Source organism: Taeniopygia guttata, chromosome 1A (genome assembly GCF_048771995.1).
Source record: "Taeniopygia guttata chromosome 1A, bTaeGut7.mat, whole genome shotgun sequence".
NCBI classification, from domain to species: Eukaryota; Metazoa; Chordata; class Aves; order Passeriformes; family Estrildidae; genus Taeniopygia; species Taeniopygia guttata.
In genome coordinates, this window is record NC_133025.1 from 65,132,639 (window position 1) to 65,149,626 (window position 16,988).

The window sequence follows — 16,988 nt, forward strand, 5'->3', positions numbered from 1 at the left end:
TTCAGACTTCTTGCTTGGGAAGTGTCCAGGTGTCCTGGGAGGCATAGGCACCCCCTTCTCTTTTGCATTTGTCCTTTGGGGTGTATTTTTTGTTTGCTTTACTTCTGGCATTTGCTGAAGCCACCCTGCTCTGCACCAATTTGAGCAATGGAGGAGACAATTAGGTCCCAAGTATTTAACTACAGGTGATTTTGTTCCTTCAAAAATGGTCCAACTGCAAACTCTTGTGCTCCATGTTTGGAATAACAATGACTTGAAGAAGCCCAGAGGACATTTGGTTTCCTTGTCAGAACCAAAGATTAAAGTAGGAAGTAAGAATCTCTGCCAGCTGCTGGACAAATGAGGAGGAGACTCAGGGTAAGACAAAACACCAGGACTCTCTAGGTTTAATACATCTAATGCAAATCGGAATTGCAGTGAACTGGCTAAGGAAACAGCTGTCATTGGAGAAAAAAATTATAAAAACAAACAACCAAGTATGCAGCCACAAGCAGAGATTTCTTTTTTCTCTCCAGCCAAGCTCTGCATCCCTCTCAGTCCAAAAGCATGTTTGTTTTGGAAGCCATACGCTGCTGAAAAGTGTTTGGCCAAAATCCAAGGGGCCAATAAGTCCAGATGAGCTGAACGAGCTGTGTCCTTGGATCATGAGGTTTGAACATATTGAATCCTGGATCTCATAAGCACATATAATTGTTGGTTATTTCTTGTCATGGGGTGTGGACCAAAATGCCTTGATTAGATCTAATTTTTTTCCCCTCACAATTAATTGTTTACAACTCACAATTTTATTGTGTGCTTTTATGAAAAGCATAAAACCATAGCTGACAGCTCTGGAATAGCTTCCCCAAGGACAATGAGATGACACCAACTTACGTCAAACAAGAAATCATTAGAGATGATATCTAAAACAAGATAGTTTATATTTGTTTCAGAGCACACTGGAGAACAGCTTCCTTTCCTTTTTTCTTTTTTTTTTTTTTTTTTTTTTTTTCTTTTTTTTTTTTTTTTATGAAAAATAATCCATCCTGACTCGTTCCAGGTGGCTGGAGCCTTGCTTTTTTCCTGGAGTTACTTTGCCTATGACCCGAGCCTAGGACTCACTGGACCAACACAAATCTTCCAGCTTATTGAAGAGGCAATAAAATGATGCAAAAACCCCAAGAAGGGAATTATGCTAATCAGCATAGGTGTCACTCAGTGAGATCAGGAGAACTTTAACTACCCCAGGGATCCAGAGAGGGACAAGCCAGTTTACATTTAACCCAGGGTCAAAACACAGGTGGAATGGTTTAAAAGTCACAGACAGTAACTTTAGATTTGATATTGGGAAGAAATTGTTCCATGTGAGAGTGCTGAGGCCCTGGAACAGGGTGCCCAGAGAAGCTGTGGCTGCCCCATCCCTGGCAGTGTCCAAGGCCAGGCTGGATGTGGCTCTGAGCAAGCCTTCTAGTGGAAGGCGTCCCTGCCCATGGCAGGGGGGTTGGAATGAGATGGGCTGTGAGGTCCCTTCCAACCCAAAGCACTCAATGATTCGATGATGATGATGATGATTTTGCAAAGGCAATGACTACAGAAATAGAAACTGTGGGAAAGTGGATATATATGCGGCATGTCTGTGTGTAACTTTCTGTAAATCTTGAGCAAATCTGCAGATGTGTTTGCACGTTTTAAAGAGAAACTTGCAGATTTTAAAATAAAAAGCTAATCTCCAAAGGGATATTTTTCCTACACCCCTATAACAATCAATATGCAGGTCCACAGGCCACCTGGATGATTGTAATTTCTTGTGTATGATATTTCTTATGTATGTTTGCATTCTGCACAACCTCAGTTCATGCTGAGATGGTCATCAGCTGGTCATGAAGGTGGTACCTTGAATTCATTGCCATTCTTCCACCAGAAGAGGAGACTATGAGAGGAATGGAGTAAAGGGTCAAGAAGTGACACCAGTGTCAAAGAGACATAGTCATGTTCAAGGTGGGCAGATGGGCTAACCAGCCTCTGGCATGTAAGAAAATTCACCTGGCATAATGGAAAAAATAATAAAGAAGATTAAATAATAAAAAAAAAGTATTAAGTTGCATTTCTAAGTTTTGAAAGAATTGTTGGTGAAGAAATCTCTCTGCTTTTGGAGAACTGAGCAGGTTTGATGAGAGTCCAGAACTTCAATAAAGATGACTAAAACAGCCTGATTGACTTATTTGAAGGAGAATGCATTTCCCAACCAGCCCTGGCATGGCACCAGCTTGTAACAGCTGTGAAAATGGCCAAAGATCAGTAGGGCCCAGGTGCAGGATCAGTGTCCCAGCAGCTGATGAACCTTTGCACAATATGACTCAAGTTCCTCCTCACTAGCAATGTTGCAGGCTGAGAAAGCAACATGAAGGACTATTATGTTTACACTTTAAAAAAAAAAAAAAAAGAAATTGTAGCTGCACATCTACCTGAAAAGACATTTTGTGAAGGAAAACCTGAATCAGGGGTAGAGTTCAAGACATATTTCTGCCAGATTTCTGTTCAGTGTCATAAATCCTCCTCAACGTGCTCCCTGACACAGAAATACCTCAGAAAACAGAACCCAGCTTCTAAGAAAAGATGAGCTAACAGAGTTTAGCTGAAAAAATGAAGCCACTGTTACTTGTCTTGCCCTGCCCCTTACAAACTTTGATCTCCATGTTTCTTTAAAGGACTCCAGAATCATAGACTGGTCTTGCAGTTGCTTAGGAAATCTTTCTATTTTCCTTGCATTAGAAACCCTGAATACAAGGACAATGTTCAGTCATGGCTGTCTTCATTTATTATTTAGGCTTCTGTGTTAAAAAAAAATTCTTAAAATTTAGAGAGAGCAAAGATTTCTCCAATGAAGTTTTCATTTCAAAGAGGTTCCACAAATAAAGGAGTCCCAGAGCTAAAGAGCAACACCTGCAATTGCACTGAGGCAGCTCTTACTGTATCAGTCACATGCTGTGTTATTACTGTCCCACAGTAAAAGTGCCCTTGGCTGATGATGACGTCTGCATATTTTGTCTTCTTGTTTCACTGCATTCCCCTCTCCTTCTTTTCATTTTCCATTCCTAATTTCTTTAACCCAAGCCTTTTTAAATCTCTTCTTCAAGGAGACAGATCTGAGTGAGATATGCGAAACCAAGTGATTGGAGTAAGTTTAAAATTAGGTTACAACAAAGTTTATTATCGATCCTTGTCTTCTGCCTATCGAGGGGAAAATATCCATCTGGCTTATTGGAAACTGTCAATGAATGTAGTGGCAGACATCATTGAATCCTAGGAATACTTAGATCAGAAGGCGCTCCCAGATCTTTCTAGTCCAAGCTGAGATTGCACTGTTGGGAAATAGGAAACTTTACATAAACCGAAGAGTTTTCCCAAAATAAAACCATCAGCCTGCTTTTAGGCACCTTGTAGCATATTACAATAGGAGATGGATGACTGAAGTGACTTTCTCGTTGAGGCTGTGTATCTGCGTCCCCAGGATTCCTTTGCACCTGGAAGCAAGCACACCAGGAGAAAAGTGACACTTTCTCAGACAAGACACAGTGCCTGGGCAGGCAGGTCAGCAGGACTGGGTGTGCACAGGGCAAATTTCAGAATCCAGACAAACTTCAGGCCTTACAAGCCTTAACACCAAACTAGAACATTTTTCAGCCTTCCAGACCTGAGGGGAGGCTACAGGAAAGATGGAGAGAGACTCTTGACAAGGGCCTAGAGCAGCAGGATAAGGGAGAATGGCTTCACACTGACAGAAGTGCAGGGTTAGATGGAATATTAAGAAGAAATTGTTCACTGTGAGGTTGATGAGGCCCTGGCACAGGTTTTCCAGAGAAGCTGTGGCTGCACCAGCCCTGACAGTGTCCAAGGCCAGACTGGATGGGGCTCTGAGCAACCTGGGATAATGGCAGGTGTCCCTGCCCATGGCAGGGAGTTGGAATGAAATGATCTTTAAGATCCCTTCCAAACAGGCCATTCTGTGATTCTATGATTTTTTTTTTTTGGAAATTGAGGGTATCAGCAGCTCTCACCACAAATTGTACCCATCCTCTCTCCCACAACACCTAAGAAAACTCAGACCCCTTAAAATGACAGAAACACTCTCTGTTCAGAAAACAAAACCTTTTAGGGACTGGTTCTGCTTTGCCTGGGATCTGTGCCAAGGATTTCAGCTGGAGGAGGAATGAGGCCCTTCATTTCAGTTCATTAGAGCCGGCACACTGCAGAAACTGCTGGTACATGCTGCGGTCCCGAACCCAGTGGGCTGTGCTTACCTCATCTTTTTCACGTAGGTGAGCCGAGCCAGGATGTTTTCTTTAGTCGTGGGCAGTGTGACAAGAATGGGGCCTCCAAATAAGGTCACTCAGGATGTGTTTAACAACACCGGGTGAAGTCTGTGGCAAAGACAACTGCACACACACACATACACAGAGAGCATCCACTGTACATTCCCTCGGCTCAGTGCGTCAGTATTCCTAGAATAACTGCTGGAGAGGCACTCCACCCTTGTGCTTCCAGCACTGGGGGTGCGATCATCCCAGAGCCACTTGTAACAGTGATTTTAAGGAGGCAGAGGGACAAGCTCCTGATTTCTGTGACCTCTTTTGAAGAGATGCAGTGCAAAGGAAATTATTAAAAGCAGAGGTAGTTTTGAATCTGTCAACCCAAACTCCTGTGTGAGCTGAGCAGCAGAGAGCAAGAGGCTTCCTGAGGCCAGCACAGGCACTCAGATGGCACAGAATGCTGCAAAAGGGCAAGCCACCCACCTGTTTACGTATAAGTCAATATGCTTTATTAGGCAAGAGTGCTACAGGTGCTCCTACGTGATGAAAGGAACTCCAGCACTGTGAGGGGACGTGTAGTTTTACTCATAGGAGAATCCTGGAAGGTAAATCCATTAGATTGAGTAGAGAACTTTTTTTTTTTTAACCCGCAGATTTCTGATGGTCCACAAAGCCCTTCCAAAAGATAAGTGCAAGTCACTTGTAGCAACTTCAATCTGTTGTAAAAAGAGCTTGCCTTTGCCTTGTGAGCTCTCTCCAGAACTGAGGGGATAAGCAGTAAAAGAAAGCAGCACAAGGAATGACATTTAGCTGCTGAGGGCTTTACAGAGTTGAGGTGGTAAGTTTGGACTGCAAAATGACCTAAAGCTGAAACTCAAAGCAGTCAAAATGGGGGAAAGTCAGACCTCAATCTGCTCCTGTGACCCTCAGTTCCTTCTGTGTACCCTTTTGCAGTTAAATGATGATACCAGGGAGGCCTGAGTGTCATCCATGTTCCAGCTGAGGCACCTGGCCCAGATGAATGACCAAAATACCTGGCTAAACCTGAGCTGAGCTGCTTCTGGAGCAAGGAGCAGGAGGCAGCAAGAGTAGACCTGGGACAAAGACATGGCAGGGAGGGGAGTGAGACCCACTAAGGGCTGGAGCAACAATCAAAGAACCACAGAACGATCTGGATTGAAAGAGACCACAAAAATCATCTTGTTTCAACTCCCTGCTATGGGCAGGGACATTTCCCCCTTAGACCGGATTGCTTAATGATTATCCTAAATAAATTTAATCCTGAAAGCTGGGGTCTGTCTTATCCATCTTCTTTCATCTTTTGCTCTGGAGTGAGGATTTCCTCCCTTTACCTTGGTTCCTGACATTGACAACAGGTGGTATCTCCTCCAGGCTGTGTCCCAGCTCCCTTTCCAGGATACATCTAAGGATGGCCCCGCACCGCTGTGGCACCTGATACTGGCAGTGTAGCACCCCTGCAGTGGGAAGTGGAAAATGTGGCAGTGTAACATGGTTGTGATCTTTAAATTCAATCCCATTTTTTTCCCTTTTATTTCTCCCTACAACAAGCAATTTCTGTTAATTATCAGCAATTTCTTAGCTGAGAACTAAGAAAAGCTACCGCAGTTCAAGACACAGAGCAATGTAGAAATAGGAAAAATCAATACCAACTCCTGTGGTAAATGTTGCATAAATATTGTTATTGCTGATGCAATAACATGCAAGACAAGAAAGGCTGTCAGCACTTCTACTATAACAGACTTGGCTGAAGGAGTAAAGCAGCTTTCATACACCTGGCTACCCCATCAACAGCTGAATGGGTAGAGGATAAGTGAAATAGCCACAGAAGGAATAAATAGATCAGCCTAAAATAAAAAAGACATGGACTGTAAAAAAACCCCAAAACTCACAACAAACCACATGTAGTGGGCATTTATAGGTTTAAAGCAATAAAGTCTATGAAAAAGCAGAATTTGTATTATCATTCTCACAAGAAGGGACTTAATAAATTCACTTTAGCCCACCAGATTAAACAGAACTTAGTAAAGTCTGGAGTTTTCCTGATGCTGTGGGAAACTTTAGAAAATGCTAAACAATTTAAGCTTGTAAAAGTAACCTTTGCTTGTCTGATTATTATAAAATAAGAAACAGATGATCACAACTGGCATGTGCTTAAATGAGGTTCAATAAATTTTTCAGATATCTGAGAATGTTTTCTGTGCCACCAAGGCACTGGAGAAAGATCAGATCAGTGCATGCTGGCAAGCACAGCAAAATGTCATGGTGAATATGAAACATCAAAACAGGAAAATTAAAGTCCCAAAAGAATGACAGAATATTCCAAGAGGGTACAGTGCCTCTGTGAGACACTTCTGCAACTGAGGGATCAATATCCACATTTCCACATGAGTCTAATCAAAGGGGCAAAGAAAAAAACTAGAATAACCAACCAACCAACCAACCAACCAACCAACCAACCAACCAATCAATCAAAAAACCCAAACATTTCTTCTAAGACCAGAGTGAAAAATATGGGTGGATAATTTCAACAGTAAATAGAGATATTTAATTTAAAAGTAACTCTCCTTTCCTTCTAAGCTACCTTTTAATTTAAAGCATTTTAGATGTTATAACTAGTAAAACATCTGAGGCCTGGATTGTCTTTCAGGGCAACCATCTTTGTCAGCCTGCTCAGTTTAAGATCTGACCCTTATACACTTTGGCTAAAAAGTGCTGTCATTTACACAAGGTGAATAGACTCTGACGCAAGTCTCTGGATTTACACAGGTGTGGCAGCAGAATTGGCAGGGTTTTGCTAATTTTAAACAATAAAAAAAACCAAATTTAGATCCAGTTTTGCAGGGGTTACAGCTATATCAATCCATTAATGTTATCAATCCATTATATGCTGATGATACAGCTCCACAGCTTGTTAATGAAACTAAGAATTTTTCATGCTATGTCCAGCTAGAGACTAAAACTGAACCTAAGACTGCTACAGTTAAAATCTTCAGGTTTCATTAAAGAAATATTCATTTATTGTTTGGTACTTCTGTCAAGTTTATATTAAATTTGGAAAGGAACTTTAACACAGACCAGTTTTGGAACCTGTCATTCCTATAATTGATTCACCCATATCCAGTGTCCCATTAGTACAGCATTTTCATGCAATAAATAGAACAATCTCTTTTTTAAATCAGAAAATTTGTTTGTAAAGACGCACAACATTGGCAGGACACCTGAGAAGCAGGTCTTGGATCTTGGAACATTTTTTTACAAACTGCCAGCCAGATGTGCAGTGCAGGAGCAAACATCCAGCTTTTAAGTATTTTACACATTATTTTCAGCTGATTTTGGCCAACTTTAGATTATTTATGTGATTCAGAAGGAAAAAGAAGAAATAAAAGGGACTTGAAGTAGGCTCTGCTCATATCAAGTTCCCTTCACTTGAATCAAGTGACACAAATATCAGCCCAACAGGCTTGGTCTGGAACTTGGACCATAATGAAGGGGGAATCAGGCTCAGGACAACTTAATATTAACTTTTGGTACATTTGCAACAAAATTTTAGCTGTATTTGATGTTTCCACTAAATCAGAATGCAGCTTGGAAACGGTGAGGGAAGGTGGAAGTCTGAATAAACACATCTGGCAAAAAAGAAAGATAATTCAGGTCCGAAGGGTCATTCCCTTCAGTTCAAGTGCAGTGGATTGCCCTTCCTGGATCCAACAGTAGAGGCGTGGGAAGCTTTCAGATGTCACAGGGTTGTAGATAACATTTGAACATATGATTAGCTTTCGTGAGCTGTCTTTAGAAACCTTACATTTTTCCCCCACACACCTTAGCCAGAGATCCTTCCCTTGAGGTTTCGGGACACTTAAAATGTTGCTTTGCCAAAAATCAAGGATGTGGAGACGGTTTTCCTGTGTGATGTCATGTTGCTGTCCTTTATAAGCCTCTGCAGAGAAGAAGGGATCCTGTCGGAGCATTCAAACTCCAGGCACGAGGGGAGGTGAGGAGCAGACGCTGACCCACCATGGAGTGGAGAGCCACTCTCCAGGGCATTCCCTGCAGCTCCCTGCTCCTGCTGCTCTGCAGTCTAAAGGCTTCCCTTGCCTTTCCCAACTCCTCTCCACTGCTGAGTCCCAGCTGGGGCAATGGAGATCGCCTGATGCACCTCTACACCGACACCGAGAGGAGCAGCTTCCACCTCCAGATCAACGCTGATGGCTACATCGATGGCGCTCCTCACCAAACCATCTACAGTAAGTGGCTTCCTACAGACCTCCATGGGAGCAGGGGAGGGACAATGAGATTTTTTACTTCCTCACCACCTATAGAAAATCCCTTCTTCTCATTAGGCAGGCAGGCAGAGGAGCACAGCCATGGGATGGAAAATATACATCATTATAATTCTCCTTTTGTTTAACAAATAAAATCGCTCCAAAGAAATTGAGTGGATAGGGATTTTCATTCCTTACCTAGGATAACTAAAGTCCTATGGTTCTTATAATATCCTGCAAGGAAAGACCACCTGAATTATCCTTCACTTCATGATTTTACCCCCAGTTTCTGGTGGAAGTTCCTATTAGAGGTTGGTAATGATATGCTCCAAATAGCTACTTCCCACTGATGGTGATACCAAAGGAATTGCACTGAGGGAACTCACCAGAGCAGTGCTGGAAAACTGATGGCATCCATAAAATCTGTATTTTGGAGTGGAGGGATGAAAACTATTAAAAAGTTAAGTTTCAATGTGCAAAGAACACAGGCATGCAAAGATCAATTAAAAAGGGGGAAACTATGAAAGACCAGACTGGCATAAAAGAAGGGTTAAGCCTTTGGGGTTCATGAGAAGAAACTATGCCCTAGTATCACTAAAAGGTTCTCAAATTGTGTCTTCACAGTTTATTTTATTATATATTTTATTATTCTATTTCAACAGAGAATAGTTTATTCTTCTTCCTTTGCTAAATGCTTGGCCCAAACTCTTTAGTTAGTAGACAAATGTAGGAGGGGTTTAAGACTTAGGGTACTTTTATATCATTTCAAAAATACTTATCTCTTAGCAGCATTCAAATCACAAGTAGCTATGCATTATAAAATCAGCTTCTTGTTATTATTATTATAATTACTATTATTATTACATCTATTTTATACACTCATTTAAAGTCTAAGTTGTAAAAATCTTCTTGTTGTTATTATCATTAGTATTAGGATTACATTTATTTTATACACTCAGTTAAAAATCTAAGCCTAAGTAATGAAGCTTTTACATAAGTAAATAAGAATGTTTTTTAAAGTTATAATTTAATTGATGAGGAAAAAGGATCACATTCTGCTATTTTTTTAAGGAATTGATAATGAAACACTCACAGAAATGCTGGCATTGTCTTGTTATTCTTCCTACATATTAAAAGATTTTATACAACTCATTTTAGGTATGTTGGTCAAGAACCAGTGTGGGATTTTAGAGAACAACAGACAGCAAAATATCACATTTTCCCATATATGCCATGAAACAAGCATAGCAGGATTCAGAATGGTGGAGCAGGAAAGAAGGAAATCAGACAACAAAAGGGGTATTGAGAGGGAGGGTGACTGATTTGCTGCCACTGAGCCACCAGACAATGAGAAATGCCAAGTTCTGAAGCAGGGTGGCATGGCCTGAGTGCAATCTCCTGGGTGGGACAAGGCAACAGGCACTGAGTCAAATGCAAGGAGCAGATCAAGCAAAGTTGTTATTCCCACTTTACCTGGCACCAGTAACATTGCTCTTGGAGCACTACAGCAACCCCAGTTCATGCTGCATGAGTAGAAGATGGGGCTGGTCTGGCACAGGGTTTTCAGGGGGCCTTGATCATGATCTGTTGTGGTTTTAGTCCAGCAAAAAAGGATGTTAAGGGCAATGTAATGACAGAATCACAGACTGGTTGAGGGTGAAAGGCACCACAGTGGGTCACCTGGTCCCACGTCTCTGCTCCAGCAGAGCCATGCCAGAGCACAGGGCACAGGATTGTGTCCACATGCTTCTAGAATATCCCCAGGTGTGGAGGAGACTCCACACCCTCTCCAGACAATCTGTTCAGGGCTCAGCCACTACACAGGACAGAAGTTCTGCCTCCTGTCCAGGTGTAACTTCCACCTGAGTATCAGTTCCTGCCCATTCCTCTGGTGCCACTGCTGAGCACCACTGAAAAGATACCACCAGGGCAGTCACAAAGATGAGGGGGACAAACTGCCCCTGGATGTGGGCAATGGCAGAACTGAGGGCAATGTTCTCATACCACGATTTGGGACTTCAGAGGGAAAAAAAGTTGTCTTTAGGAGGTTAGTGCCACATTGGAACAGGGCACCCAGAGAGGTGCCCTCCATCCTGGGAGCTTTTCAAAGTCACAGCAAACCTGATTTAGGATGGGCAACAGTCCCAGGTCATGTGGGAGGTTGGTTTGAATTCCCAGAGGTCATTTCTAGTCAGAGAATCTGTGGATCTGTAAATGCAATGTTGAAATGGATTTGATGTTTTTGTTGTTCTCAATAGGTGCCCTAATGATCAAGTCTGAGGGTGCTGGCTCAGTAATAATCACAGGTGTGAAGAGTGGACGCTACCTGTGTATGGACATGAAAGGAAATATATTTGGCTCGGTGAGTGACCTTTCCCAAGTCTTGAGGCTCAATGACCAGTGCATTCTGCTGCTGTGGTGCCCATTTCCCCAGCCTGGACAATCCTGGGTAGCTGCAGGTGGAGGGGGAAGTGTTAAAGAAGATCTGACACTTAGGTCAAATTTTACTCTCTCCTTTGATTGTATTAAGTAGTAGAGCTGACAAAAATCATCTGAGGTCCTGCCTGGGTTAATGAGCACAAAAAGAAAAGCAAAACAAGACCACAAAACCGACCAACCAAACATAAAAACCCACAACAAAAACAACAGCAAACCCCCCTGCTTTTCCATATTACAGAAATGAGATCCAGTGAGGTACCAATCTGTAGCACAGAGCCATGGGTGGGGACCCTCTGGGAGAAAACAGGGTTTAGCATTAAAATTCCTTTGCTGAAAGCATGGACTTGCAACTCTGATCTACACTTGGATCAGACACGGACCTGGGAGATTAGAAAAACACCTGCTGCAAGATCTCACCCCTCTTTCCCTCTTTAACCAGTGTTTGCAATTCACCAGACTCCTCTGCTCACAAGTGTCCTATTTTTTTCCATCAGCATTACTTCAGCCAAGAGGACTGCATGTTCAACCACAGGACGCTGGAAAATGGGTACGATGTGTACCAATCCCCCAAACACCACTTCTTGGTGAGCTTAGGCAGAGTTAAACAAGTCTTCTCCCCTGGTATGAATCCACCACCATACTCCCAGTTTCTGTCCAGGAAGAATGAGATCCCTCTGTTCCGATTCAACACCCCCGAGCCCCACAGGCACACCAGGAGTGCAGATGTTGATCCCGTAGATCCTCACCAGATCCTGGTCCCGCAGAGGAAGACCCCAGTGTTTGGCTCCCTGCAGCAGCAGCCAGCAGACTTTCCCCACATGCCCAGGGAGCCCATGAGGATCAACCAGAACGACGTGGTGAACCCCGATGATCCCCATGCAATGATGGAGGCCAGGAGGTACCCAAGCCCCCGCTTCTACATCACGAGATAACCGCGGCCCCTGCGCTCACCAGGTGAAGACAAGGGCAAAAGGAACTGTCTGTCACACTCAGCCTGAATGCCAAGGTGGCTCTTAGAAACGTGGGAGACATTGGGAGAAGTTCCTTAGCTTCAAATCTTGTTTTTTCACTAAACTGTTGTCTGTAAGTACAAGTTAGATTTTTCCAGTCCAGGCTCTAATGGAAAGAAGATCCATTTTTGAAAAGAATAACACAAACCAAACCTTTTGAGGTCTGAATCACCTTAAGTTTGCATCAATGCTGAAAACAAACAAAAAAAAGAATCTCTTGTATGAAATGGGAAACTGATGTTATGTTACTGATGTAGAGACCTGGAGCATCCGATATTCCAGCAGAGACAGGGAATCTCTTACTAGCACCATCCTGTCCAAGCACAGCAGACAAACTGCCAGGTGGTGTGTTATTTTATTATATAAAAATTTATCATGTCACATATCCAATATCTGAAGGGGCTACAAGGAAGCTAGAGAGGAGCTCTTAGAAACTGCAAAGACAGGACAAGGGGGAATGGCCTCACCCTGACAGGAGTAGGTTTAAATTGGGTATCAGGAGGACATTGTTCCCTGTGAGGGTGCTGAGGCCCTGGCACAGGGTGCTCAGAACAGCTGAGGCTGCCTCTGGATCCCTGGAAGTGTCCATGGCCAGGTTGGATGGGGCTCTGAGCAACCAGGGATAGTGGAAGGTGTCTCTGCCCATGGCAGAGGGGTAGAGTGGATGAGCCTTGAGGTCCTTTCCAACCTGTGATTCTTTGTTTTTAGCTTTTAAGTTGGAGCTTCATTCTCTCTTGACCCATATGAGTCAAAAAAAGGCACTCTGCTGTTATAGGAGCAGCACATACGGAAAACTGGAGGAACTGACAGGACAACAGGACAGGATTAAAGGGTCCTGTGGAAAAAGAGCAAATTCTGACACTGAATCCAAGCTGAGGTTTTGAAAAAAAAGAGAAGAGTCTCACTCTCTCTCAATTGTTCTCTATCACAGTTCCACATTTTCTAAATTCTAGAATCCCAATATGGAAATAAAGATCATTAGTTTTTCATTTTTCCAACTCAGAGAGAAGTACCAGGATTAATAATAATCAGTATGTGTTAAACAGGACAGTTTGTTTTACATAATACTGAACTCTACAGGGGAAAAATAAAAAAAATATGTTTTATAAGGATCAAAGGATTCATATTTAGACTATAATGAAGACTCTCATCTAATGAGTGAAAATTAGGTTTGCATTCAGAAAAGGAATGTCCAGTTAGCATCCATGTTTGTATTCAGCTCTGAGCAGGTATCAGATGCTTTAAACTTATAAGAGTGAAATTACTATTAATCAGGAGATCTCTAATGGTGACAACACCTTTTCCCTAGTTTGGTTTATGCTTTGGGTAAGTTCACTTTGAAAAAGCTATTCTTGATGAACTCTGCAGAAATCAGGTGCAAGGTACTGAGCAGCACAAAATCCAGTGTAGCAGAGATTTGAGGTTTTTATTTTGTGGGGGTTTTTTGCATGTCAAAACACAGATTCATCTGCTCTGATTATTTAGAGTATTTATAAGCCTGACAACAATTTGAAGTGGTACACTGCTCCTCAGTGTGCTCACAGCAACATACAAAAAAACATTAGGTTGGATGCTGTTCTTTTTTTCTTTCATGAAGCAGTTCACTAAAACCACTGGAGTTACACCAGTGCAGCAAAATCAAAATAATAACCCCCTGTGCTTCTTGCTTTCATTTAATTTTTTCTGGATTTAGCACAGCAGCAGGACTGCTGACAGCTTTTAAAATAATCTCTTTTTCCCCCCATATTTGTATATATACACGATGTCTCTTTCTCTACCACATCAAACTCATTATGTTGGAAAAGTCATAGGTCCCTGATTCTGCTCTTAGAATAGTTTTCCTAGATGGAGATATTCCTAATTAATATAAATACTTAGGAGAACAGGACAAGCCAAATGACCAGGATTAGTCTAAGAGTTCCATCTCTTGCAATTTGTTTTTCTAAAGTTATCGTGGGTTTTTTTTAATTAATTTCTGAAGAAAAAGAGTGATTCTAAGGAATTAAGGGAATTGCAGGCAGGCAGACAGTTGTGCTTTTGCTTACTTATTCAAAATACAGCATGACTTTTAAACTTGCTTTCTATACAGTGGAGAGGTGTGATCTTATTTATGTTCTAGTTTGATCTCCTTACCAAATTCCTATACTTTTATTCTTGGCTTTTGCTCCTTGAGAGCTCTGGACTTCAAGTACACCAACAAAGTTTGTATTTTGCATTAATTGCTGGAAGCTCCACAGAGCTCCTCTCTAGGACTCTAAGGCAGCTGCCCTACAATAACTGGAACCATTAAAAGCTCTGTCCACATTAAATTTTGATGGAAGTATTGGTGGGGTTAAATCCATAGACCATCTCTAAATTCCTACACTAGAACAGAGTCAGAAGGATTGCTCACTCTATCAGTAGCCAGGGGATAAGTAAGCTAAGACTGAATACATGGTGGATTTTCCATCAAACAACCATATTTGTAACTATAGGCAACTGTATCAAAACTTAAAAGAATTTATTCTTCAGTGGAGATGCTGGCAATCACCAGCTAGTAAGAAAACATTACTTATTTATGTCACAGTATTTATTTATTTATTTAAATCCTGCAGAATATTTATAAATATTTATAATTATGTATTATAGAGATTATTTCCTTTTACAAAAGTACCAATAAACTTTTCCATTACCTTCAAACGGTGGATTCTGCATTGTCTGTTCAAGCTCCTCCTTCCAGAAGTACTTGAGTGAACAAATACATGGTAGCACCAGTGTCTGAAAATGTTTGTGTGCTGCTGTCCCCTGTGACTTCCAGCCTCACACATTTCAGCTTCCTAAGTGTTTCATGCACCTTAAATATAAAAGTTCTGTGAAGATGATGAGAAAAACAGTGTCTTAGTAGGTCTAGACTGAACACGAAGGGATTTAACCTCTATTGGGAAATGTCTTTTACAAGCAATGGGAAACCACAGGTCTGTCAGTTCAGTCCTGCTGGGAATTATTTATGATCCTGGCTCAAAGATCTTGGGATAAAAGATACTTGACTTGGTAAATTAAAAGCCTCTGCAGGGAGGGCTCCGAGCAGGGCCCAGGCTCTGCTCTGGGGGCCCAGCAATGGCACCAGAGCCACGGGCAGGGACTGAGCCCAGGAGGTTCCACCTGGGCAGGAGGAACAACCTCTGTCCTGGGCAGTGACCGAGTCCAGAGAGGCTGTGGAGTCTCCTCACAGGGGATATTCCAGAGCTCTCTAAACACAATCCTGTGCCCTATGCTCTGGCATGGCCCTGATGGAGCAGGGAGGCAGCACTACATGAGCCACTGTCAGGGTCCAGCCTGACCCATTCTGTGAAGACTCAAGCAGTTGCAATATTGGAAGTTCATCATTTCCTCCTCTGCAAGCTATTCTGCCTCACATAGTTACTGATGATGCCTTCTCACTAATATCTCCACATTTCTGTATTTTTACTCAGTCATTACAAAAAAAAAAATTGCCCCCAAAATTCTTAAAAAGCAGCTTTACTCCAGCTCAGTGCCTGACCTTGGACATTACTACTAGCATGCCCACTAATTCCTTGCATACCTTCCTCACCATGTTTTTTCTCCTGAGCAACATTTATCTTTTCCAGCTGAGCTGATGGTTTCCATTGTGCCATTAACCATTCAATTAAGATTCACCTAGATCGTATTTCATTTTTTCCTTGCCTATACATTAGTTATTTCATCAAAGAACCACCCATTTATTTGACTGTGAACTACTTATGGTAAAAACTCATTTAATCAGATTCCAGGTTTCATCTACCTCTCTTGTCTGTAATTACTTTCTCCTCCAAAATTTGCTGCATTAGCCATTATTTAAATTTCTTTGGAGAAGTAGAATTAAGTTGTGTGATTCTTGGGACTGTTCCATGCAGGGCCAGGAGATGGACTCAATAATTCTTGTGGGTCCCTTCCAACTCAGGATATTTCACTATTCTAAAACTAAATTTCTGACTCCTGCCCTCTGAAATCAAAACTCCTTTTTTCACCTCAGTTTTTAAATTCAGTAAATTCACTTTTCAATGGCTAGCTGTTCCAAAACACATTCAGGACTTATTACAGTCAAGTGTCCTGCGCCACCCTGCTCCCATTCAGCTATGGCTGGATGACTCTATTGGGCATCAGAAGGAAAGAATATTACACTCAAAGGAGTTCTGCCTGGACCTCAGGAGCATTCCTTTGGTGATCAGTAACAGCCTGCTCAAGATTCCTGCATTTTGTCCCAGAATCCTCCTGTGCCTTACCCCTCTGTGCCCTCGGAACCCTCCTGCCAGACTCTGGCACTCAGGTAAGTAACGCAGTGCCACACGGGGTCCCTGCACCCCAGGAATCCCAGAGTTGTTTGCAGGTTACAGCAGAGCTGTCTGTCACATGAGACCCTCCTGAATGGCACTGGAGTCACCACACACACACACACATGCCCCACAGTGGCTCTGCCATATCCATGGATACCAGAGAAGCAGCTCACAAATCACTGTGCAGTTCATTTGTGCCATACAGCTGCCATTTGCCTGGGATGACCAAGATCCAAAAACCTCCAGCTCGTGGCCAAAGCCCTCAAAAGCAGGACACATCTGGGGGAAATCTGACATATTTTAAGTCCAGGCATGTGGGTTGTGGATCTGAGGCAGCCAAAAGCTTGGCTAGAGAAAGCATCTATTTAAATTATGTTCTAAATTAAAAAAAAAAAAAAAAAAAAAAAAAAAGGGAAAAACCTGCACTTTTTGCAAAGGCAGGGCTATGTCTGGACAACAGTCTTCAACAGAGAACTGTGGGAATAGAGAAAATATATTTGCTTTAGAGGAAGGAAACTGTGGTACTACCAGAGCTCTCTGCCTGATAGCTGCTCACCATAGATGAGAGGCAGACCTGTGAGGAGATGGAGCATCCATTGGCACTACTCAGTAGTCCCTCAAATATTTGTGTTCTGTTACTATTCCTAACAGACC

At 42.3% G+C, this 16,988-nt stretch overlaps 1 protein-coding gene and 1 long non-coding RNA gene across 2 annotated transcripts; one reads left to right on the plus strand and one right to left on the minus strand.

Annotated features, from left to right (window-relative positions):
- Nucleotides 1–2,774: 2,774 nt before the first annotated feature.
- LOC140682250 (uncharacterized) lies at nt 2,775–8,088 on the minus strand. The gene is made up of 2 exons (XR_012053704.1): nt 5,642–8,088; nt 2,775–4,887 (listed from the first exon to the last, which is right to left on the minus strand). It is a non-coding gene; the product is annotated as an uncharacterized lncRNA (long non-coding RNA).
- A 237-nt stretch (nt 8,089–8,325) lies between these two features.
- Nucleotides 8,326–14,700, plus strand: FGF23 (fibroblast growth factor 23). Its single transcript, XM_002190484.5, has 3 exons — nt 8,326–8,554; nt 10,831–10,934; nt 11,506–14,700. Exons 1-3 carry the CDS (start codon nt 8,326–8,328, stop codon nt 11,941–11,943), a joined length of 771 nt encoding a protein of 256 aa, XP_002190520.5. The 3' UTR covers nt 11,944–14,700.
- The last annotated feature ends 2,288 nt before the right edge of the window (nt 14,701–16,988 follow it).